The sequence below is a fragment of the Diceros bicornis genome, chromosome 24, assembly GCF_020826845.1.
Source record: "Diceros bicornis minor isolate mBicDic1 chromosome 24, mDicBic1.mat.cur, whole genome shotgun sequence".
NCBI lineage: Eukaryota > Metazoa > Chordata > Mammalia > Perissodactyla > Rhinocerotidae > Diceros > Diceros bicornis.
The window spans coordinates 27,781,883-27,806,187 of record NC_080763.1 but is presented as its reverse complement, the minus strand read 5'-3'; the positions used below and the strand labels follow the sequence as shown (position 1 = coordinate 27,806,187).

General features: G+C 37.8%; 1 protein-coding gene across 3 annotated transcripts in view; it reads left to right on the top strand.

Moving 5' to 3' along the window:
- DIO2 (iodothyronine deiodinase 2) overlaps positions 1-24,305 on the top strand; it is a 105,240-nt gene that overhangs the window by 12,029 nt on the left and 68,906 nt on the right. For 2 of the 3 annotated variants that reach the window (XM_058567469.1, XM_058567470.1), the window contains exon 2: positions 11,881-11,977. The exons of the other annotated variant lie outside the window; for it this stretch is intronic. In XM_058567469.1, coding sequence (XP_058423452.1) covers positions 11,890-11,977 — 88 coding nt within the window. In that variant the 5' untranslated portion in view covers positions 11,881-11,889. The remainder of the gene's footprint in view (positions 1-11,880; positions 11,978-24,305) is intronic. 3 annotated transcript variants of the gene reach the window in all.

The window sequence follows — 24,305 nt, the reverse complement described above, 5'->3', positions numbered from 1 at the left end:
ATTTCTGCCCAGAAGATCATGTGTGACCTTGGGCAAGTGACATGGCAGCCCTGAGGTTCTGCTGCTTCTATGAAATGAAGTTTATGACATCTACCTCACAGACTGTTTTGAGGATTAAATGAAATCCTATATGTGAAAGTACTTTGAAATTACAGGCTATGAATAACCAATCAAGGATATAGGAGAACCCTGACATCACAGATATATAGTGTGAAAATTTTTTTTTTTTTTTGGTCAGGAAGATCGGCCCTGAGCTAACATCTGCCAATTTTTTGCTGAGGAAGACTGGCCCTGGGCTAACATCCATGCCTGTCTTCCTCTACTTTATATGGGATGCCGCCACAGCATGGCTTGCCAAGCCGTGCGTGGGTGCGCGCCAGGATCCGAACCGGGGAACCCCGGGCCGCTGCAGCGGAGCGCGCGCACTTAACTGCTTGCGCCACCGGGCTGGGCCCTATAGTGTGAATTTAATTAAAAGTTTGGTAGAGAGTCATGAAAGAGAAATTAATAGGGGTAAAGTTACATAGACTAGGTATATTTGGACCTAAAAGCTATTGCTGTTGTTGAAGACAGAAACTTTGGTTTAAGGTAGATAATTGATTCAGGGCAAGGATCATGTTTTATTAATACTTATAGTTCCTGTTCCAACAGGGTCTGTTTGAGGGGACAGATGGATGGATGAACAGATGGGTGTGTGGCTGTATAGCTCTGGAGTCATTTTTAGGTTCCGAAATGGAAAAGTAGTCTATGGTATTTTTTTTTTTTGCTGAGGAAGATTGGCCCTGAGCTAACATCTGTGCTCATCTTCCTCTATTTTGTATTTGGGGTGCTGCCACAGCATGGCTTGATGAGCAGTGCATTAAGTCCACGCTCAGGATCCGAACCTGCGAACTCTGGGTGGCAGAAGCAGAGCTTGCAAACTTAACCACTATGCCACCGAGCGGGCCACCTAATACAAGTTTAAAAGAAAAAAAAAATCATGGCTTTTACTAAACATTTTGGTAAGACATGCAGTGTTTTACCTCATTTTCTAGAAAGACAGAAAATGGCATGGAATACTGCTGAGAGAATAAGACTTGTTCTGTGTGATTGGAAGCCACGTTTTCTGAATGAGTATTACAGTCAGCCGATGAGACCGAGCCAACAGTTACATGATTGTTAAAGCAGAAAAGAGGTGTAAAGACTGTGCCATCAGCCTGTTTTCTCACATACCATAGTGTGGGCACTTGTGGTGCCTGCTGGCAATGGGAACCAATATCCTTATTAGGCATTGGGATGGGAAGGAGGCAGTGATCTTGGTTGGGGAGAAAGCTTCCTACAGAATTAGGAACAGTTATGGATGAGACCTTTACACGAAGTTCCAAGACTTATTTGAACCTTTCAGAATGTCAAAAGCACCAATTTGGCACATCTCACGATTTATGTGTTCATTTTGGTAGGCTTGAGCTTTTGTGCCCTTACATTGTGCCCATTAACATTTTGCACAGAGAAGAATTGTGTGTTGGTGAATAGGCATCCAAACTATTGGTGAATTCAATCAAGTAGCTCTTTGGTTGCACAAACTTATTTTCATAGTTTGGAATCCCCTGTAAGGAAGCAAGACACAAAAATTTGACCCCTGGAGGCTAACAAGATAGACATGAAGCTCTGTGAAAACAATCCAGTTCCTGTTATTGCTCCCATGGGGAAACTTTCTTGGGATACGCGAAGCCATCAAGTTTAAGCCTACTCAAGAGAAGTAGAAGGAGCAGACAGAGAGGGAGAGTTACCAACCTTTCTATGTTCATGGGCCAGCACACGTCAACGAAGGGTGCTTCCTGGTGACTGGACAGACAGTCTCCAGTCATAAAATCATAATTATAATGCCTAGTGTGTAAAGCAGAGAGAGACCTAAGATTATGGGCAGTAGAGGATGGCTGTGGGCGCATAAATATTACTTGCAGCCCACATCAGTGTGTCTGGCCTTAACCCATTCCCTTTGGGAAGGTGTTGTAAGAAGTTGGAGCAGCATGTACAGAAGGCTTCAGATGAGATCAAGCTAGGTTCTTAGAGAAGCAGAAAGGAAGTCAGTGTGCATTAAGTGGAAGGATTACAGGGAAGAGAATGAGACTGGAGGGACCGGCAGCAAGAGAACCAGGGACACCTGTGTAGATCATGATTCAAATCTAGACATCATTCTAAGTGTGAGGAGAAGCTATCAAAAAGTTTTGAGCAGGTGAGCAATATGGTTTGATTTATATTTTAAATTCATCTTTCTGCTGCCATGTAAAGACTAAACGTCTTGGGGCAGTCACTGTGGCAGCAAGACCAGTTATCCCCTCATGATCTCTAGCCTACAAAGAATATGAGTTCCCCAAGGGCAGAGAATACATCTCTACATATTATTGTTCCCAATGCTTTGCCTTATCCTGGCACTTCATAGGTACTTGGTAGATATTAAATATATTCTCAATGAATGGTTAAGGGAGATTTGTAATTTAGACTGGGGCAGAAATACCTCAGCCTTTTATGACTTAGGACCCTTCCCACAGATGGATCTGTCCCCATGAAGGGTGAATTGAGTTCCTTCTGTTCTCTAGAGTCTCCTAAGTGATTCTTGGGGATCATGGAATATACGTATAATAATGTCCACATAGTACTTGCAGGGATTTATTGGGGAGCTATGAAAGCATCACATATAATGGGGACAAGGAGAAATTTGAGTCATGCGGAAAGTTTGGCTTGAGGTTGGAGACCGAGACTAGATGAGGCAGCTGGTCAATTTGTTGTCTTGACCTGAAAGGCACTTTGCAGATTTCAGCCACAGAAGCATTAAAATTTTTCTTCCCCTTTGTCAGTATAAAATGTATTTGATAAGGTCAGAGAGTGTTGGATAAAAAATAGGTCTTTCTTCTTTGATGGGCCCCTCTGGAGACTTGTCTTGACCTGTGTCCATAAAAATCACCTTTTCCTAGCTAAACAAGAGACACAAATCTGTGCAATCCTCCTCATAATTTTGACTTCTCGGTGTCAAGCAAGTCTGTGAGCTCCCGCCCTTCTTATAAACACCATCTCCACAGGAGGTGGATGTTCTTAATTTTTACAGTCACGCTGCCGTCATGCTTTGAGATCATCTGAGAAGTGCTGTAGAAGCACAAAGCATTATTACTATCATCATGACAGTAATGACTATGATTATAATGCAGTTGGGGGGGGAGCCGAGGAGGAATGGCAGTTAAGGGTGAGTAACCTTTACCCCCCATGTGTCTGAGTAAGTAAGATTTGAGGTATCAAAAGCCATGTTTGTGTGCATGTCTGTGTGGTGGGCACAGGGAGGCAGATGTGGGTATTGAGATATCGTTACTGGAAGATACATACTCAAGTCCACTTTAGTGAAACTGTGTTTAGAAAACTTCATTCCATTCCAGTCTACTTACAACCCAGAGCACGGCTTTGCTTTGTTTCAGTAATAATGTGTTGGTATGAAATATGATTCCCCTGCATATCACTTGGGATGTGATGGTGATCTCAGGAGCTCTGGATGCAGCAGGAGGTTGTGATATAAAGTATTTACAGTCATGTGCTGTATAATGACGTTTTGGTCAACAATGGACCGTGCATATGTCAGTGGTCCCATAGATTAGTACCATGTAGGCTAGGTGTGTATTAGGCTATATCATCTAGGTTCAAGTACACTATAATGTTCACACAAGGACGAAATCACCTAATGACACATTTCTCAGAACATATCCCCATTTTAAGAGCCACATGACTGTATTTTAGATATTACTCTAACTGGTCTGGGGAATGAGAAGATGTAATAGAAGGTCTACAGTGGGCATCTTTGTGATTTACTATGTTTTTCCCACTTCCTTCCTGGATATCCGTTTTTGGGAATCTGTGATTCTAAAAAACTAGTATTTACTCATTCAACAAGCATTTGTAGAGTATCTATTAAATACCATGCCTGGTGTTGGCTTGTAGAATTAATGGGATGAATATGATTTGTTTCCTGCCTTAAAGGTTTTACAGGTTAGTGAGGGTGTCAGACAAGAATATCAGTGGGTTTGATGTGTTAAATTCCAGCTCTTCCTTTGCCCAAGTGCCATGATCAAATTTACACCTTAGATGTCTCCCTCTGGGATCAGTGTGTAAGATGGATTTAAGTGGGTTGAACTGAAAGCAGAGACAGCCTGATCAAGACCATTGCGGAAAGTAGAGGTGAGAGATGAGTGTCTTTTGAAAGATTTTTCATCTCTGAAACCCAAATACTGGGCATTAGTTGTCATTAGACCAAGTGGAGGGAAGGACTGGTTTGTAGGATTTGAATAATTTGTGTGGTTGGAATATTCAGTTCCTTGATGGTGTGTCCTGCCTGTGAGTGGAGGAGGAAGCGATCATTTGGCAGGGGTGGGAAATGCCTAGACGTTTCCTCTTCAGTTTGAGGGATTCTGTGCAGTTGAGGAATTGACTTACTCAGAAATGTTTTGTGACAAGTTCCTATAGAGGGCTAGAGTTGCATGTGACATTTTGGACCTGGGCCTAAATGTTGCCTAAGAGAGTGTGCACGATAATAATGACCAAAATTATTGCTTCTTCTCTACCAGAGTAGATTGCTAAGGTAAATTTTGGAGATCTTTTGGGCTTTGAGAACTATTCTAGAGGAGAAAGCGGGGGGAGAGAGAGAGAGAGGGAGGGAGAAACAGAGAGAGACAGAGACAGAAAGAGAGACTGAGACTACGTCTGCCTTGTCTGGGATAGATACAGTGGGTTTTGGGAGAAGATCCCTGGTTGTTCATTTCAGGCAGGGTTCAACAAGTCAATGAACTCATAGGGCTATATAAGATGTACTGAATAAATTCTTCCCTATCCTAAGAAGGCTGTAAAGCCCATGACTTTTAAGGTTATAAAGAAGCTCATTGTTTTGAATTTATAATTTCGAAAGGCTGAGTTTGCCTTTTGTATCACTGGGAAGACTATAATCACTATGAATTAATGATGCAGAGTACATTTGCAGAGGCTATGTTTTACTCTCTTAGAGATCAAACAGCTCTCGGGGACTTCTGGAACTTTGCTTGTATGCAAATATTTGCTGTTAATTACAAAAGAGGCTTAATTGAAGTCGGACTAACATCACACGAGATCTGAGTTATAGAGTACGGGGACCAACTGTTTTCTATTCCCTCTGCAAGTGTGGAAAAGAGGAATGACTTGAAATGGAACCAGGAAAGATAAAGCTAGCAAGCGTCTTTCTTAATACAAGTAACATAACAAACAAACAGTAGAAGACTGATATCAAATCATCAAGAAAAATATCTTGATGGTTGCTATAATGAGACCTGAAGGAACCTACCTTGGTTTTGCCAAACTCTTCTTTTCCTAAGAGTTCCAATAACAAAGGAGTCTGTTACCTTTAAGGTATCCTTTCAGGCGGTGAAGGGACTGGTTAAGCTCTGTAAGTTCTGTATTATACAGAACTTGGAAATTACCTTCGTGGCATTTGCAGAAGTGTGGACCATTGTTGAATTTAAAGGCAATACTTTCTTATTGCCTCCAAATAAGAAAAGACTTTCCAACTGCATTGTCAGAAAACATCTCTACCAGAAGCAGAAATAATATGGGTTGCATGGGGGCATATTCCAGGACTTGAAATCACTCCCTTCTAGAGCTACAGAGACAATTTTCTTTTTACATCTTCAGAAGAAGCAGAATGGTCCTCTATTAAGATGAATAAGTGTAATTTGATTGATATTTATTAGTATCTTCTTATGATAGGCACCCTGCTAATGTTTTCACATGCATGATCTCATTGCATCTCACTTTATTAAATGAGGAAGCAGATACGAGAGACTAGTGATTTTTTTTCCCCCCAGAAACAAAGAGCAGAACTAAGTATGGCAGAACTAAGACTTGAAGCTTCTGACTTTGAGATTCAAGGTTCTTTCCCACACAGCTGTGGTCTTCTGCTCTTACAGACACGCTAGTGATAATAACTCCATGGCTGTCAGACAAATGGGCTGAGCCGCAGGCAGCGTCTCTATCCCACCCTCCACCTTCAACCCCCTCCCGATCCCCCAAGCTAAGTTCTGGCCTACTCATTGAAAGTTTCTACCTCTGTCTTTAATTCCTCAACTGTTATCTCCATCCATATCCAGTGTTGAGACAAGAACTTCAGAATCCCCTTCAACTTTCAGAAATGTTGGTTTCAGAAGTCTTAATATACACACTGCTGTAATGTTAAGACGCATACTATAGAGAATTTGTTAGTTCCAACTCCTGCATATATTTCAAACGTATCAAATTTCCTCCATTATTACATTTACCATCCTAGCTCAAGCCACCATCTTGAAAGAGACAAAAGTCTGGATTCCTGTAAAAGTATTCTCATACTTTGCTACACAGAGTGTGGTCCATGGACCAGCAGCTTTTGCATCACCTAGGAGCTTGTTACAAACACAGAATCTTATGCCTCATCCCGGACTTGGAGAATCAGAATCTACATTTTAACAAGGTTCCCAGATATTCATGTGCACTTTATAGTTAGAAGATCACTGTCCTAACACCTCCCCACATTCTCTTGGCCTCTTTCGTTATATTCTCCCTTTTGTATCCAGTGTGATCTTTTAGAAATATATATGGGTTCATACCATTTCTCCACCTTAAGTCCTTTAATGGCTTCCCATCTGTCTTCTATATTTATTTATAAAATAAAGTCCAGACTCCTTACAATAACCTACAACGTCCTCCAAGATCTGATTCTTACCTATTCCCAGGCTCACTGACTTTCTTTCAGTTCCTAAAACACACCAAGCTTGATTCTACGTGCAAGACTTGCCTCATTATTTCCTCTGTTCAGAGGAATAGATAGAGGACTCTTCTCCTGCTTTTGGCATGATTTTAGTTTTCTTCACCTTTAGTCTCAGTTTAAATGTCACTTCTTGGAGAAAATTCACCTGACCACTCTAGGTTCCTTCAGTTTTTCTATGTCATAACCATGCCAGTTTCCTTCAGAACATATATCTCAGTTTGTCATCATCTTATCTATTTATTTCCCTAACAATTGTCTATTTCTCCCCTGGACTCCATAAGGGTAAGAACCATGAGTATTTCTCTAGTACTTAACATAGTGAATGGCACAGAGAAGGCACTCTATAAGTGTCTGTTGAACTAATAAATAAACATACTATAGTTATGCTTCTTGTTTATTGAATTTTTTCAGGAGCATGTAATTCAAGAGAAGTTGTTAGTGTTTATAATTCTTGCAATTGTTACTAGTTATTTGTAGTTTTACCTGAATTATGTTCAGCTAGCTATGCAGATTCCGGAAGGCTTTTCTAATACTGACTTGCAGCATTACCAGTATAGTGATTTTCATTTCCAAGCTACTTGCAAATGTGAGCTAGTTCTCATTTACCTACTGTAGCCAAAAAATATTTCCCTTATGTCAAATGTCCAGCCATCTCCTTAATGGAAACCAGAAAATGTTGTCTACACGTATAATTGCTTTGGTCCAGAGTTGATAAGGGAACATATTGGACAAATATTCTTTATTTCTTTCTGTTTTTTCTTTTCTTTTCTTCTTTTTTCATGAGAGAGTGCAGTAAAGGTTGCAGGGATAATGAGTTCAAGGACTGGTGTCTTGAAATGTTAGGCTACAACTGATGGCTAACCCAGGGTCAGAAAAAGAAAACTCCCTTGTGATGTATCATTGCACAATTGCATAAAGCAGATGTGTAATAGAGGCTTGTATCTTTCCCTGAAACATCTGGCATTACTCATCATGAGAAGCAGGTGCCTAGGTTGGACAGATCACATGTTCGTTCCAGGATGACACATTTCGGTTATTTCTGGGTTGCATTTGAATTTTCTTTGGCTCCTGTCAACCCAAGCACATTAATGATCAAAATGATAATGCAGAGAAAGATCGCCTAAGAAAGAAGGTAAACAAGGTAGCTGCTTCTTCTGGCGTGATGAGGTTCTGAGTTTCAGAAAAATTGGTAAGCCACCCTGTGATTGACAGCCCATGACAGTCCAGATGTAATGTTTGTACACTTGTTGTGACAGGCTGAGTCACGACTTCCGTGGGTGGGGCTTGTCTCAGAATGGAGGGTTTGCCTGCTAGTTAGCCAAAGTGTTTGTTAGGTCTTGGCCAACCATGGCTCAAGGTGTCATAAAAATTTACTGAATTGTACCCTTTCTCCTCACATAAGCCATTGTGTCTCACAGGACAAAGGTTTGCAAAAGTACTGGGACAAAGTTTATAAACGTATAAAACTTCAGCCAGGGTACATCTTGTAAAAACTCACTTACTAAGAGAAAATAATGAAGTCACCTCTCCTGTTACGCCTTTTTCCTTTGCTTTACTCTAGTATGGTGTTAAATCCTTGATTGTTAGATTTTCCAGAATGAAAACCATCTGGCTATTCAAGTCCATGCACACTGCTTGGATTGTGATCTCTTTGAATCCCATGCCAAGTTTGGCTGTAACTTGTTAGTATTTGAGAATCTAAGAGTGGCAGTGTTTCTCAAGGTGTGGTGTGCTGATCATCTGCTTCAGAATTATCTGGCATGCTTGTGAAAAGTATAGATTCCTGAGGCTGTCCCTACAGATCTACTGAAACAGGGTCTCGGACATAAAGTTTAAAAGTCTATGTTTTTAACAAATATTCCAGATGATCCTTATGAATTCTCAAGTTTGAGAACTACTAGCTTCTGCTGAAGTTAAGCGTGCCATTTTCAAATTATTTTCTAATAGGTTTTAGATAGAATTGGGCGTTAAAGTAGTTAACTTTAAGAATAAGACTTTCGTGGATCAGCAATAACCTTACAAGCCGTTTTTAGCTTGTTGGCTATGATGCTAATGAAAATTATCCCTTAGTTAACCCTTAGAAATGTAAGTGTATGAGTCTTGCTCAATAGAGACTCTTTATAGGACAAAGACTTATTTTCAGAGATGGTTTACATGGTTTGGAGTGTGCGTGTGTGTGTGTGTGTGTTTATGCATGTGTGCACATGTATGTGGCAGAAAGGGGAGTTTATTGGGGGTCTGTTGTGTATGACGACTTTAGATTTTTCTTTCTTATTCCAGGTCAAATATTTTTGGAATACAAGGACTAAGAGGAATTTGTCTTTTTTTTCTTAAGTGAAATGATTTTAAGAAATTTTCTCCTGTCTTTTTCTTTTGCAAAACAATAGATATCCCCTATACCTAAGCTCTTCTCATGACTCTTGTTTTTGTTTTAAAATCTGTAGTGCAAAGATACAAAAACTGCCATTTAAAAACCATTCAGGTTGTTTTTAGTCCTCACTGTTAGAAGTCATTTCTTAGCAAAGTTTATTGAATTGTAATATACAAATAGAAAATACACTGAGTGTCATCATGTAACCAGTCCCGAGATCAAGAAAAGAACTTCATTGATACCGTCTTTTCCCTAATTCCAATCACTAAGCCTTTCTGAGAATAACCACTATTCTGATGGCCAGAAATAATGTTAGTTCTAATAAATATCTAATCACTTTACCAATATTTTCTGTAAATGTTAGTCTTTCTGCACATATTGAAATCTTTAGTATCTTATTGATCAGTATTAATTCAATCTGAACTTTGCTGACTAAATTCTGACTTTTAAAAAACTCTTTTCTTTGGCTAATTTATAATTCTAGAATTTTTCTTTCATTGAAGGAAATTCTCTAGATTCGGCTTGAAGCATTCCTGTTTTCTCCATGTTTTGCTTCTGATCTGGAATGTACAAATTAAAATTTCAGGGTGGTATTAGGTATGTAATCAATATCAGGTATGGAACACTTGAGGCAATTGTTTGAACTACATTAGTTTAACACAAGTGGCTGATTTTTTTTTTCATTTTATCCAACTGGAAAACTTGGTTTACAAGCAAACCGATTGATCGGATATAAAGGATTTAATGCAATAGTTTATCGGGACTACAGATAATCCAATAGGAATTGATATTTGATATATTAGGGAGCCACAAATAAAAATAAGTATGGAGCTATTAGAGACTTCACATGATTTTCTATTTTAGTCCTAAACCAGACTGCTATTCTCAGCAAAGGGCAAGGCTACCGTCTGCAGCATTAAAAGACAAAGTATCACCGGGGCCGGCCTGTGGCGTAGCGGTTGAGTGCGCGCGCTCCGCTGCTGGCAGCCTGGGTTCAGATCCCGGGCGCGCACCGAGGCACTGCTTGCCAGGCCGTGCTGTGGCGGCGTCCCATATAAAGTGGAGGAAGATGGGCACGGATGTTAGCCCAGGGCCAGTCTTCCTCAGCAAAAAAAGAGGAGGATTGGCGTGGATGTTAGCTCAGGGCTGATCTTCCTTACAAAAAAAAAAAAGAAGAAGAAAGAAAAGTATCACGATAACGTGAAAAGAATACCGTACTTAGGGTCTGAAACCTTGTTTCGTGACCAAAGGCAAGTCATACAACCTCAAAGAGTCAGTTTCCAAATCTATAAAGTAAAGATAATGATATTTTCATTGTGAAGTTGTGGTGAGAAGTAGATAAGATTAATGTTTCTAACCATCTAATTAAATGCCTGAACATAGTAATTACTCAATCAATGTGGGCTTCCCCTCTCTTTCAGCATGGCAGGATTTAACAGCAAAGAGATTTAACATGGGAGGTCCATTCTAATGGAAAATAAGACAACACTATATTATATCCTTTCCCCATACATTTTCTATTATTTATTTAATTCTTATTCTAAAACAAATGCATGCTAATTACATAAAAATTTAGAAAAAGAGATATGACAAAAGAACTCCCTTAATCCCACACTCTCAGAGACAGCCACACTAAATACTGGTTTTTGCAGGCATCTCACTTACCGCCGTATTTCATCAGTACAGTAGCCCCCTTTATCTGTGGTTTTGCCTTCTGTAGGGTCAGTTACCCGTGGTCAACCGGGGTCTAAAAATATTAAATTGAAAATTCCAGAAATAAATAATTCATGAGTTGTTAATTTCTCGGTGTTCTGAGTAGCATGATGAAATCTTGTGCCATCTCATTCCATCCTGCCCAGGACATGAATCATCCCTTTGTCCAGCATATCCACACTGTATATGCCACCTGCCTGTTAGTCACTTAGTGGCCTTCTGGGTTATCAGATCAACTGTCGAGGTATCGCATTGCTTGTATTCAAGTAACCCTTATTTTACCTAGTAATGGCCTCAAAGTGCAAGAGTAGTGATGCTGGCAATTCAGATATGGCAAAGAGAAGCCATAAAGTGCTTTTAAGTGAAAACATCAAAGTTCTCAACTTAATAAGGAAAGAAAAAAAACCATATACTGAGGTTACTAAGATCTATAGTAACTTTTATTACAGTTTATTGTTATAATTGTTTTATTTTATTATTAGTTATTGTTGTTAATCTCTTACTGTGCCTAATTTATGAATTAAACTTTATCATAGGTGTGTATGTATAGGAAAAAACATAGTATATATAGAATTTGGTACTATCTGCAGTTTTGGGCATCTACTGGGGGTCTTGAATGTATCCCATGCAGATAAGAAGGGCCTACTGTACCCCTCAGAATGCCCTGCACATAGGAAGTGTATTAGTGTTTGAGGAATTGAACTTTTTTCCCAAGAAGATATGAAAGTGATTGTAAATCCTTTATGAATATTAATTATTGGCTTAGACTGGAATCCAGCAGACTTTCTGGTCTACCTGTTATTTTTCCAATACTCAAGGACAGATACCTGACCTACTGAATTCTCAAATAGCTCTAGGAACAGAGATTACAACATCTCTTTTTATGGCAGGGTAGGTCTAAGGGCAGATGTTAATAAACTAAATCATTTTAAAACTCTATTTTATTAGATTTTCATTGCATTTAAAAATAAAAGCTGGGTTTTTCTTTGCTTTGCTTTTCTTTTAAAAGGAGTACAGCATGACGGGAAAAACTGAATTAGGCATGGCAGGGGCTAAACTGTTGCACTTACTCATTCGTTCATTCATTTCGCTGGCGTGGGATCTAGGTAAGTGGTGCAGCTTCTGTCACCTTGTAGAAAGAGGGGAAATAATGCTCGCCCTGCTTTCTTCTTACATGGTGATTGTGGAAATCAATCATCGTAATGTATGTGGTGACGTTTTTCATGCAGTAAAGTGCTATAAGCTTTTTGTATTGCTATGGTAATAATAGGAAAATTAGTATGCGTAACATTAACATAAATATTTCTGTTGGGCTATATATGAAAGCAATGAAAAGCATGGACTTTATGCTCTGATTTTACTTTGCAAAGCAGTTCATATCTACGTCCTTAATCATTTTTGATGAGTGTATGGAGGTTGGGAGCTATACCCAGAAGTCTAAAATTCCCCAATTGCCTAGAACTTTTGTGGATTATCATGTCATCTCTTTACTAAGTTCCAGTCTAGAAATTCAGAAAGCAGAATTAGGAAAAAGAGGATAATACGTTTTCTAGCTCTCATCTTACCCAGAAATAGATGTCCATTTATATTACCATTTTCCCTTGGTTTTTATACTTAGATACAACATAATGATAATAGTAACTATTATTCAAAGCATTAAATGAGCTACTTAGCGTTTGGGAAAAAAATAATATTAACACTAAATACTATAATCATGCATCCCTTAGACAAGTGGTAAGACGTCTGTGTCTCTGTGTAGAAAGAATATGTGAACAAGCTGGTTTTGAAACATTGCTCCACTTTATCAGCTACGTGACTATGAGGGTAAGTTATTATCCTCTCTAAATCTCAAGGATTAAATGAAATGGCATTTATAGTGTAGCCAGGACAGTGGCACATTTTAGGCGTTCTGTGTTCTCTTTTTCTGCTTATTACAAAACCAAAATGTTTACTTATTTTAACAGACATGAATGTTTGATAACTTAGGGTAACATGAAATATATGTTACATTTATTTTTCCTAGGCATAGTGTAAAAATCCATGCTTTTATCTACATAGATTGAGAGGCTAAGAATTATATTTTCAGAAAAGATGTTTATTGGAAATTTATTTGCCTTGCATAATGCACAAACATAAGCTACAACTGGATTAATGACTTAAATGTGAAACTGAAGCTGCAGAGTGGGTAAGAGAAAGTATAGGAGGCTATTTTAATGATCTTGGATTGGAAAAAGGCTTTCTTCACATGATAACAACTCAGGGATCATAAAAGAAAAATATGTCTCATTTGATTATGCTAAAATTTAAGACCTCTGTTTGGCAAAAATTAACCATAAAACAAAGGGTAAAGTGTGGAAATGTATTTGCAACTCAGAAGCAATATCCTTAGAGAGCTTTGTCAAGAGCTCCTACAAATCAATAAGAAAAGATAAACAACTTAGTACGGTAAGCAAAGGTCATGAAAGGGCAAATGTTTAGGTAACTCACTTTTTCCACCTGAAAAACTTACCTTGATAGTTTTGGATCCAAGTATAGTCATGTGCCACATAACGATGTTTCTGTCAATGATGGACTACGTATAGGACAGTGGTCCCATAAGATTATAATGGAGCTAAAAAGTTCCTATCTCCTAGTGACATCATAGCCTTAGTAACGTCCTAGTGCAAAGCATTACTCATGTGTTTGTGGTGGTACTGGTGTAAACAAACCTACTGCTCTGCCAGTCATATAAAAGTATAGCACATACCCTTATGTACACTCCATAATACTTGAAAATGGTAATAAACGACTATCTTACTGGTTTGTGTATTTGCTATACTATACTTTTTATTATTATTTTATAGTGTACTTTCTACTTATAAAAAAAAGTTTACTGCAAAACAGTATGCCATGTTATACTGGCAGCAGCCTCAAACATCTCTTGTTTACTGCGTCTTTTGATTGTATCATTTTTTCTTGTGCTTGATTTAATCTCGTGTTGTTTTGTTCCTCATGGCCCCTAAGCATCCAAAATCCATTGCTAGTGTTGCCAGTAAGAGGCCACATTGAATGATTGACCTGGAAGTGAAATTAACTGTGATTAAGACTACAAAGGTGGGAAATCAATGATGGTTATTGCTCGCCATGTCCCATTCCACCATAGCTACAATCTTGAAGAACAAGAACAAAGTGACGGAAGCTGTTAAAGGATCTGCTTCATTGAAGGCAATAAGACTAACAGAAATTCAAGAAGGACCTATATCAGACAGAGAGAAACTTCTAATGACCTGGATTGAAGACCATATACAAAAGTATATCCCTCTCAGGACCATGATGATCATGGCTGAAGCAAAAATATGTTTGTAACATTGAAAGAAAAGTCTGGACCCAACTACGATGTTGAATTTACTGATAGCTCTGCGTGGTTTAAATGAATCAAGAATCGTTATTCATTACATAATGTGAAAGTGAGTGGTGAGTCTGTGAGTGCCGATGTGAAGGCAGCTGAAGAATTTTTGAAAACTCTAGATAAGCTGATTGTGGAGGAAAATTAGTCACCAGAGAAAATATTCAATATGGATGAAAACTCCCTATTTTGGAAACAGATGTCTAAAAGGACTTTCATCCATAAGGAGGCCAAGTCACTGCCAGACTTCAAAGCTTTTAAGGACAGGATGACAGTTTTGCTTGGGGGCAATGTTACAGGCTACAGATTGAAACCCTTTGTGATCTAGCACAGTAAGAACCCCAGGACCTTCAAGCACACGCTGCTAGTGTATTACAAGAGCAATAAGAAATCATGGGTGACTCAGCTCCTCTTCCAAGATGCCCTCCTGAGTTGCTTTGCAAGTGAAATGGAGAAGTACTGTTTGGAGAATACCATAATTTTCAAGATTTTGCTTATTGTTGATAATGTTCCTGGACATCCTCCTTTTATTGGTGATCTTCATTCCAATATCAAAGTGTTGTTTCTCGCTCCAAACATCACCTCTTTGATCCAATCAGTGGATCAAGGAGTTATAGCAGCTTTTAAGGTCTACAACCTGAAGAGGACCTTTGTCCAGTCATTGCTGCAACTGAGGAAGACACTGAGAGGGCACTGATGCAATTCTGGAAGGATTACAACATCTATGAACCTTGCCTGGGCTTGGGGTGATGTCACCAAGAAGTGTATGAATGGCATCTGGAAGAAGACACTCAAGAGGTTCATTCATGACTTCAAAAGATTTGCCAAGGATGAGGAGGTTGCAAAAATCAACAAGGCTGTGGTTGAGATGGCAAACAACTTTAACCCAAGTGTGGATGAGGATGACATTGAGGAGCGCCTAGAGGTGGTTCCTGAGGAATTGACCAATGAGGAGTTGTGGGAACTGGAACAGGAGCACACAGCTGAAGAAGAGGCAAGAGAAAAGGAAACTGCAGGAAAAGAAAAAGAAGAACCCCCAAGAAAATTCACAGTGACAGGTATAACAGAACCTTTTGCAAATCTCAACAAACTCCTTAAAAAGTTTGAAAACATGGACCCCAACACCAAAAGATTTTCATTAATAGAGAGGAATGTTCATGGTGCATTATCTGCTTACAAGCAAATCTACGATGAAAAAAAAAAAGAGAGAGAAACAAACCAAGCAAACTGCCATGGATGCATTTCTGAAAAGAGTGACACTTTCTCAAGAAGAGCCTCAGGCAGGTCCTTCAGGAGGTGTTCCAGAAGTAGGCATTGTCACCATAGGAGATGACAGCTCCATGAGTGTTATTGCTCCTGAAGACCTTCCAGTGGGACAAGATGTGGAGGAGGAAGACAGTGATATTGATGATCCTGACCCTGTGTAGGCCTAGGCTAATTGTGTTTGTGTCTTAGTTCTTAACAAAAACATTTAAAAAGCAAAAAAAAAACCAAAAAATTTAAAATAGAAAAAAACTTATAGAATAAGGATATACAGAAAGAAAATATTTTTATGTAACTGTACAATGTGGGTTTTAAGCTAAGTGTTGTTACAAAAGAATCAAAAAGCTTGAAAAAATTTAAAAGTTTATAAAGCAAAAAGATTATAGTAAGCCAAGGGTAATTTATTATTGAAGAAAGAAAAATATTTTTTTTATAAATTTAGTGTAGCCTAAGTGTACACTGTGGATAAAGTCTACAGTAGTGTACAGTCCTGTCCTGGGCCTTCACATTCACTCACCACTCACTCACTGACTCACCCAGAGGAGCTTCCAGTTCTGCAAGCTCCCGTCATGGTAGGTACCCTATACAGGTGTACCATTTTTTATCTTTTATACCATATGTATATATGGTATGAAAAAATATATATATATTTTATACCTTTTCTATGTTTAGATGTGTTTAGACCCACAAATACTTATCATTGTATTATAACTACATACAGTATTCAGTCCAGTAACATGCTGTATAGATTTGTAGCCTAGAAGCAGTAGGCTATACCATATAGCCTAGGTATGTAGTCGGCTATACCATGTAGGTTTGTATAAGTACACTCTAAGATGTTTGAACAATGACAAAATCACTTAACAACGCATTTCTCAGAACGTATCCCCATCATTAAACGACACATGACTGTACCGAAGAGAAAGCATTAAAACATCTTTATATGTGAGTGGGAAGACAGTGGTCCTATACTGATCCGGTGGCATTGTGATTAGCTCTGTTTTGAATGAATGAGTTTTCTTGACTGGCTAAGTGTTTATGCCTGTAAGTTTCCTGAAAAAATATTGTTTAAAAATTCTAGTTTTGGGGGCCGGCCCGGTGGCGCAAGTGGTTAAGTGCGCGCGCTCCGCTGCGGCGGCCTGGGGTTCGCCAGTTCGGATCCTGGGCGCGCACCGACCCACCGCTTGTCAGGCCATGCTGTGGCGGCGTCCCATATAAAGTAGAGGAAGATGGGCATGGATGTTAGCCCACGGCCAGTCTTCCTCAGCAAAAGGAGGAGGATTGGCAGATGTTAGCTCAGGGCTGATTTTCCTCACACACACACACAAAAACAATAAAATAAAAAAAAATAAAAATAAAAATAAAAATTCTAGTTTTTTAGATGATGTTTATAAACATTTCTGTTTACTTTGTCTTCTTTGTCAGAGCATTAGAGGACATACATACATTTAACCCTTTCTTGATGACTTAGTTCATCATTAAGAACATTGATTGTTGCATTTCGCTATAATGCAGTGCAGTGAGGTTAGGAAGCTGTTTACCCTTATGATAGACAGGTTTAGATTGCTGTGCATTTTGAATTCATATGGAGATATGATTACTAGCAACAAAAGACAATCAGATAAATTAAAGTTACCATTGCAAATCCCCTAGGAAGCTTCCACTGTGGAGATCAATGTATAATCAATCTCTCAGTAATTCCAGAATAGCCCATTTTTCTTTGACATTGGAAAGACTTGCTATTTCTCTGATTGAGGCTCAGATAAGGTAGTTGGTTCACAATGTGGTACCAGGTTCTATAAATATCTGTGATTGAACTCTAGGGCACTTGCTTTGTGTTTATACTTTACATGAATGTGCTGATTACATCTTCATACCTATCCTATGAAATATACCCATTTTATAGGTGAGGAAATTGAGGCTTTGAAAGATTAAATCCCTTACCCACTAATCCCTGGGAGCTAGTATATGTGAGAGCCTGTGATCTGGATTTAGATTAATTATATGCTATACCAAATTTCTTAGAATTGCATGTAAAATAAAAATAAAAAGGCTCTGAGTGAGAGCCCAATAAACTTTTCACTGAATAAAATATGGAAGTTTTAAGTATGAGCTGTGGGAATAAATGTGTACTAACTAATCAGAGGCATCACTGTCTTCTGCTTCTCATCAGCATTCTGCCTAAATGAGATAATACTCTCCGTGTCTGTAGAGGTGATAACTAAAGTATGAAATGCTGTAGTTTATAAAGATATGTTTTTGATCATGTATGCAGCTTGCCACACTGTATTATATAAAACACATTGTGATTGAGCAATGAATTATAATAATTTCATCTTCTACTGGGTATTTCTCATTTGACACCTCTGTACTGTCATTGTCCTCACGAATCTTTCATTGTGCCTCAGAGTTGGGTAATGGAGTTGAGCGTATCAGGGATGGAAGCTTTCCTGGGAGGGATGTCTATAATCAGCTGATGAACTGAATACAATTGGCTATGCATGATGTTACTCCTACCATATACACCCCACAGAAAACCCTGAGTAAGGGAAAACAAACCCACCACAGCATGTTTTACCATTTATTCATGAGTGCACAGTTCTTGGCTTCAATACTCTGGCATCAAAAAGGATGATGTGAATTGGAAGAGTTAAGATGAGGCTCTGAGCAACAGGGAATTTTATATAAACCTCTCTTGTAATGATTGCGATTAAATGACTTAATGTTCTTCTATTCTTTCTAAGAAGAGATTAGCTAGGGAATCATTTTCCAAACCTTACCTCAAGCAATTAACTCAAATACTTGTCCAAATGTCTTAGATTTTTATGACATCTAAACTTTTTCCTCTTCTCTCTTTACTGCTCTCAGTGAGAATTCCTTGCGTTACTCTTAGGATGAGTCTCTTTGATTTCTTTTCAGCCATTATTTCCCCTCCTCCTCTCTCCCCTCCACTGCTCTTCTCTTCCCCCATCACATAGCTGCTCCACAGGAAGAACCAGCTTAAACACATTTGTTAAATTATACATTTTATCTACTTCACAGAGTCAATTTTATTCTTTTTATTAAGCCCCTGTTGCTACAGAACTTTCTCAATTTTTAATGTATGAGCTACCATGAATTGCTCCAATTTTTTCAACTTTTTAGTTTGAAATTACTCTAATTTCTTTGTTTTTCAAATTCATGTGTATTGGCAGCTCCATGTTTTATCCTTCCACCCACTCTCCACCTTCCCCTTTCTCTGGAGAGAATGCTGCTGCTGGTGGCTACACCTTGGAAATCCATGACTAAAACCACTCACAAGCTTAGTGATTTTGGGCTCTTGCATAAATTCTCCAAGTTTTAGTTTCTTATCTACAAAATGCAGATGATAATAATAAGTCGTGGAGTCGATGTGAGGATTAAACAAGATGATGCATATAAAGTTCTTGGCAAATTGTATGTATTGTATTATATGTGTTAAAGAAATGTTAACTATTGTTATGATTGTGATCATCTCACTTCTCATAAGTTCTTTTGTGTTTGAAACATGATCTATACTTTGTAGTTTGTATTCCTTTGGTAATATATGTCATATATGTATGTGGTCTTGATTTCAGTTTTCCTACCCATTCTGATTGTTCTTCACTTACATTTTTCTCTTCTAGATATCACTCTATTTTTCTCCTTTCATTATCACATAGCTTGAAGGAGTATTCTATATTATTGGCTCTGGATTCAGAATTTTAGAAGCCCTCAGCTCTGAAAAGATTGTGGTGCCCCCACTCTCAATACTCATCCATATACAAATAGAAATAAAATTCTATTTTTGAAGTAACACAAAATCCCATAATAACTACTTCTGGTTTACAGATGAAAATATGAGATTTAAATGACGAATTAAAGTAGATTTTTAATTTTATGATTATAAGTTTCTGAATCAATTCACTGTACCGGTGCTTTTTACTTCTTTGGAGGGGGAACTGTTGAGCTGTTGTTAGTCTCTGTATTAAATAGTTCAGCCTTGTAAGCCAGTTGTCATTTCTTTGAGAGACATGCAATCACACACACATATTCACACGTACTACTATATGCATATATAGATTATATGCATATATATATATATAGTCATGGTATTGTTCAAAGTACCTGAAGTCTGGAGGGAGATGATGAAAACAGTTCTCGCATCTGCTGTTTGCTAGCAGATTTTTGTCTAGGTTTCTCAACATCTGTGAGTCTCCTTTTCTGGTCTATGAAAATAGGGTCATAACAATATTTGCTTCTCAGGGTTGCTATGAAGATTAGAAAAGATTATGCAGGTGACACCATTTGAGAAGTTATTAAGCACTACAGAACCTCAGTGAATTAAATTTAAATATGGAATACTTTCTTTATCTCATTAAACCATTTAGCTGTGAGATCAAGGTCAGTACTGAATAATTGTTACCTACCTATCCCCTGCTCTTCAGCAACACATTCCTGGTTGCTGAGTGAGCATACTGTTTCTTTCCCACCGATGTGTAAGCACAAAGATGAAAGTCTTTTTTTCATGACAAGGGAAATGCAAAGGGGCAGATCTGAAAAGTAATATCTACTTCATAGACTTGTTGGGAGGTTTAAATGTGCTTGTTTGTAAAGTATTCACCACAATGCCAAGTGCATAGAAAGCTAAATAAAAGAGGCTATGCTGATGGTTATTGATAAACTTCTTTGGAAGCAGAGCGCATTCTGATTTTTGGTCCAAGTCAAACCCAAGATTCAAGGTTTGGAGTAAGTGAAGATGAGAGCCAGACTGAGGTAAGCACAGCCAGAATTAACATGCAGACAGGTATAATATATATAGACAACAGCATCAGTCCACATAACTTTCATGGATAGTGATTCTGGACAGCCTAGCTTATTTTTAAGAATACTACATCTCATTGCCTCCTGTGGAGGGTGGGTGATATAAGTTAAAAGGCCTTTATTTTCCTGAGTGTCGTGGGGCTTGAGGTGCAATTTAGGGGTAGTCCTGAGGCAGAGCTGACGTTTTCAGCATGCTAAAGGGGAAAAGTATTTGAAGATCCTGAGAAAATTCGAGAGGGAAGAGAAAAGAGTCAACAAGTTTGGGCAGCATGAGGCAAAAGAGAAGAGGAAGAGAAATTCTGGTAGAGTTTTGGAAAAGAAAAGAAATATCTAATGGAAGCATTTAAAGGTTTTGGAGGGATGTGCAGTTTAAATCTCTTCCTCCATCTTGGCAACAAAATCTTCAGTAAAATCTGCACTGCTTGTGAATGCTTAGGTATAGATGGATTCTTTAGAAGAACTAAGAGACACAGAGGTATCCCTAACAGAGATAGCACAGAGCTGGTGCATTTGCGAACATCTGGGTCACACTCTGCCTTTCCCCGTCTCTTTTACTCTAACATCCATGGTTCTCAGAGGCTTCTGTTATGCAGAACAGGCTTCATCCATAGCTTTTTTAATATTCAGATTTGAAGTCACTGTCAAGTTAGGCTCTGATCTCCCAGACCCCCAATTCTACCTTACATTGCCCTAGAACATGCATACTCCTTTGATGTGAGGGTTTAGATGTATAGTTCAAGGGATCAGAAGGCAAGATCACAGTGATGGTGGTAATGATAACAGCAATAATGGTTACTGGCTTTACAGAAAAGCATAGTATAACGGTATGATGGGAAAAGATCCACATAATTTTTGAGTTAGATCCACTTGAACTTGAATTAAGATTCTGTCATTGTTTGCAGTGTGACATCAGTCAATTTATATAACTTCTCGAAAACTTAGGTGTTCTCATCCATAAACCCTTTCCTCAGGAAGTTGTGAAAGACCCACAAAGACAGATAACAGTGGTGAGATGGCAGCAGGTTGAAAGAATCCCATAGACATCAGCATTCCCTATTAAAGTTATGATCATTTTTTTTTTTTTAGTTTTAATGAAATAATATTCCTCCTGGCTAAATATTTTGAAGAACCTCATTAGTCTACAATATAGCAAAATAAAGATGCACTTTGATAAATGTTTATTTATCCTCTTTCATAAGAAAGTAATTGTAATAGTCAATGAAGTCTTCAGGTATTCTAATTATTTTAATTATGAATAATCTGGTAAGTTTACACAAGATTCAGATATTCATAGTAGTAGTTAGTATTGACTGCCTATGTATGAAACTCAATTTTTAAAAATTATCATTCTAGAGGCTGGCCCGGTGGCGCAGCGTTTAAGTGCATGTGCTCTGCTGCAGCAGCCCAGGGTTTGCAGGCCCAGATCCCGGGCACGCACTGACGCACCGCTTGTCAAACCACGCTGTGGTGGTGTCCCATATAAAGTGGAGGAAGATGGGCACGGATGTTAGCCCAGGGCCAACATCTTTTTCCTCAGCAAAAAGAGGAGGATTGGCATCAGATGTCAGCTCAGGGCTAGTCTTCCTCAAAAAAAAAAAAAAAAATCATTCTTAAACTACCAAGAGGATAAAGAACTTGCAAGTTTCTTTTGGCACAACCCTTTAGATACTGGTAAATTGAACATTTCCAAAACTAATTATATACATCACAAAGTAGCAGTAAGGATATGCTACATTTGCAAATGTATTATCTTAAAATTTTTATTATTCAATTAGCATATCAACTTAAGGTATAGATCAGGAACTAAGGAAGGACTACTGAACCATTTATTGGACGAAGAACATGAAATTACTCATTCTCCTCAGTCAGCTTCAAATTTCTAGTGCCTCTGGAGCTAGGAAATGCCAACCAAGTTGCAAAGGAAATAATCACGGTCTCTTTGCCAATATTTTCTGTCTTAATAGAACTAAGGATCATGGCTAACATTTTTCATTTAGCTGTTACTGGGCAAAAATTTACCTTCTATAAATCTTGCTTACGTAAAAACATGGTAGTGCTTGAGAAATATAATGGAGAATAAAGACTGTTTTGTAGAAATATCTTTGAAGAAAATGGTCATTCCAGTATTTAAACATTTATGGAATAACTAAGGGGATTATAAGGAAGACACTTTCAAGTTTCTCAATTTGTAATAGTTGTTTAGCAGAGGGAATATCTTTAAAATTTCCGTTCCTATTAAAAGTGATAATCAAAGGTGAACCATAACTAGAGATCCCCTGAGCCACCAATATACAATCATTTAGTAAATAAAAGAGAAATTAGAAGGCTTATACAATAGAGCATTTTTTTCCAAGTAGAATTGAAAAATTACTTGAACAAGGACCAGATGATAATTAATAGAACCCATTACTAAGAGTGGATGACCTGATGCAGTACTTTAACAAGCATTCTTATTTATCTTCAAAGCCAAGGGAAAATGCTTTGAAACTAGGTCAAAGAGAGAAGTGGTTTTTCTTAGATTATTTTATGATCTGATATTGCTTGACTTCTATATTGTAGAGTAACCGACCACAACAGAGATAATCATGTGATTTGTTTACATTTCAAAGAAATCCATAAAAGACTTTACTTCATTCTGCAGAGTTGAGAAGTTATGTGATTCCTTTACCGTTGATTCCAGGGCTTTTTTAAAACCTTCAATGACAACATGTATTCTGATTTTTTTTCAAGTCTTACCTCAGCAATTTTTGATGTATTATAATTAGAATTATCACAAACACTATCAATTAGTTTATCAAATAAGAAAAATCTTTGCTATAACGTTTTTTGAAATTAGTTTTGTAATTTTAATTTGTCATGTATAAACTCATATTCTTATGAGTTGTGTTGTTATATTGATATATAACCATTTCAAGAGTTAAGCTGCAATTGACTAGTTGACATACAATTATGTTTTGTAGACATTAAATTGAACATCTATGAATTTAAATTTTTCTGTTTTCTTTTCATAATTTGGAGCCAAGGGATTTTTTTATATCTTTAATATTTTTGTAGGCCCTAAGTCCTGAGCCTATAGATAAATACATTTTTAAAAATCTCAGGTTTTATTGCCTTCTATCCATCAATGTTTCACAACTGATTGCTTTCTACCTAACATGCGTTTGTTATTGCTGCCAACTAACTGCTTATAAAGTACAACCATATTTTAAAATTTTTATCAAATTTGCAACAATTAGATAGCCATTTATTGCATAATTAATCATGATAGTTTGTACCTAATGAAAGGTATTAAAGAGTTAACCTCCTAAAGATTCAATGCAATACCTATCAAAATCCCAGCTGGCTTTTTGGAGAAATTGACAAGCTGATCCTAAAAGCTGATTCATATGGAAATGCAAGGGGACCAGAAAGCCAAAATAATCTTGAAAAAGAAAAACAAAGTTGGAAGACTCACACTTTCCAATTTCAAAACCTACTACAAAGCTACAGTAATCAAGACAATGTGGTACTGGCAGAAGGATAAATAGGTAGATCAATGGAATAGAATTAAGAATCAAGAAATAAACCCTAGAATTTTGGGTCAATGGATTTTTGACAAAGGGGCCAACTCAATTTAATAGAAGAAACAACAGTCTTTTCAACAAATGGTGTTGGGACAACTGGATATTCATATGCATAAGAATGGATTTGGACTGCTACCTAATACCATCCACAAAAATGAACTTGAAGTAGATTATAGACTTAATGTAAGACTTAAAACTAAAAAGCTCTTTGAAGAAAACAAAAGTAAATCTCTGTGATCTTGGGTTAGACAATGATTTTGTAGGAATGACATCAAAGCATAAGGAATAAAAGAAAATATTGGTAAGTTGTGCTTCATGAAAATTAAAGACTTGTGCTTCAAAGGACACCATCAAGAAAGCGAAAAGACAACTCACAGAGTGGAAAAAATGTTTGCAAATCTG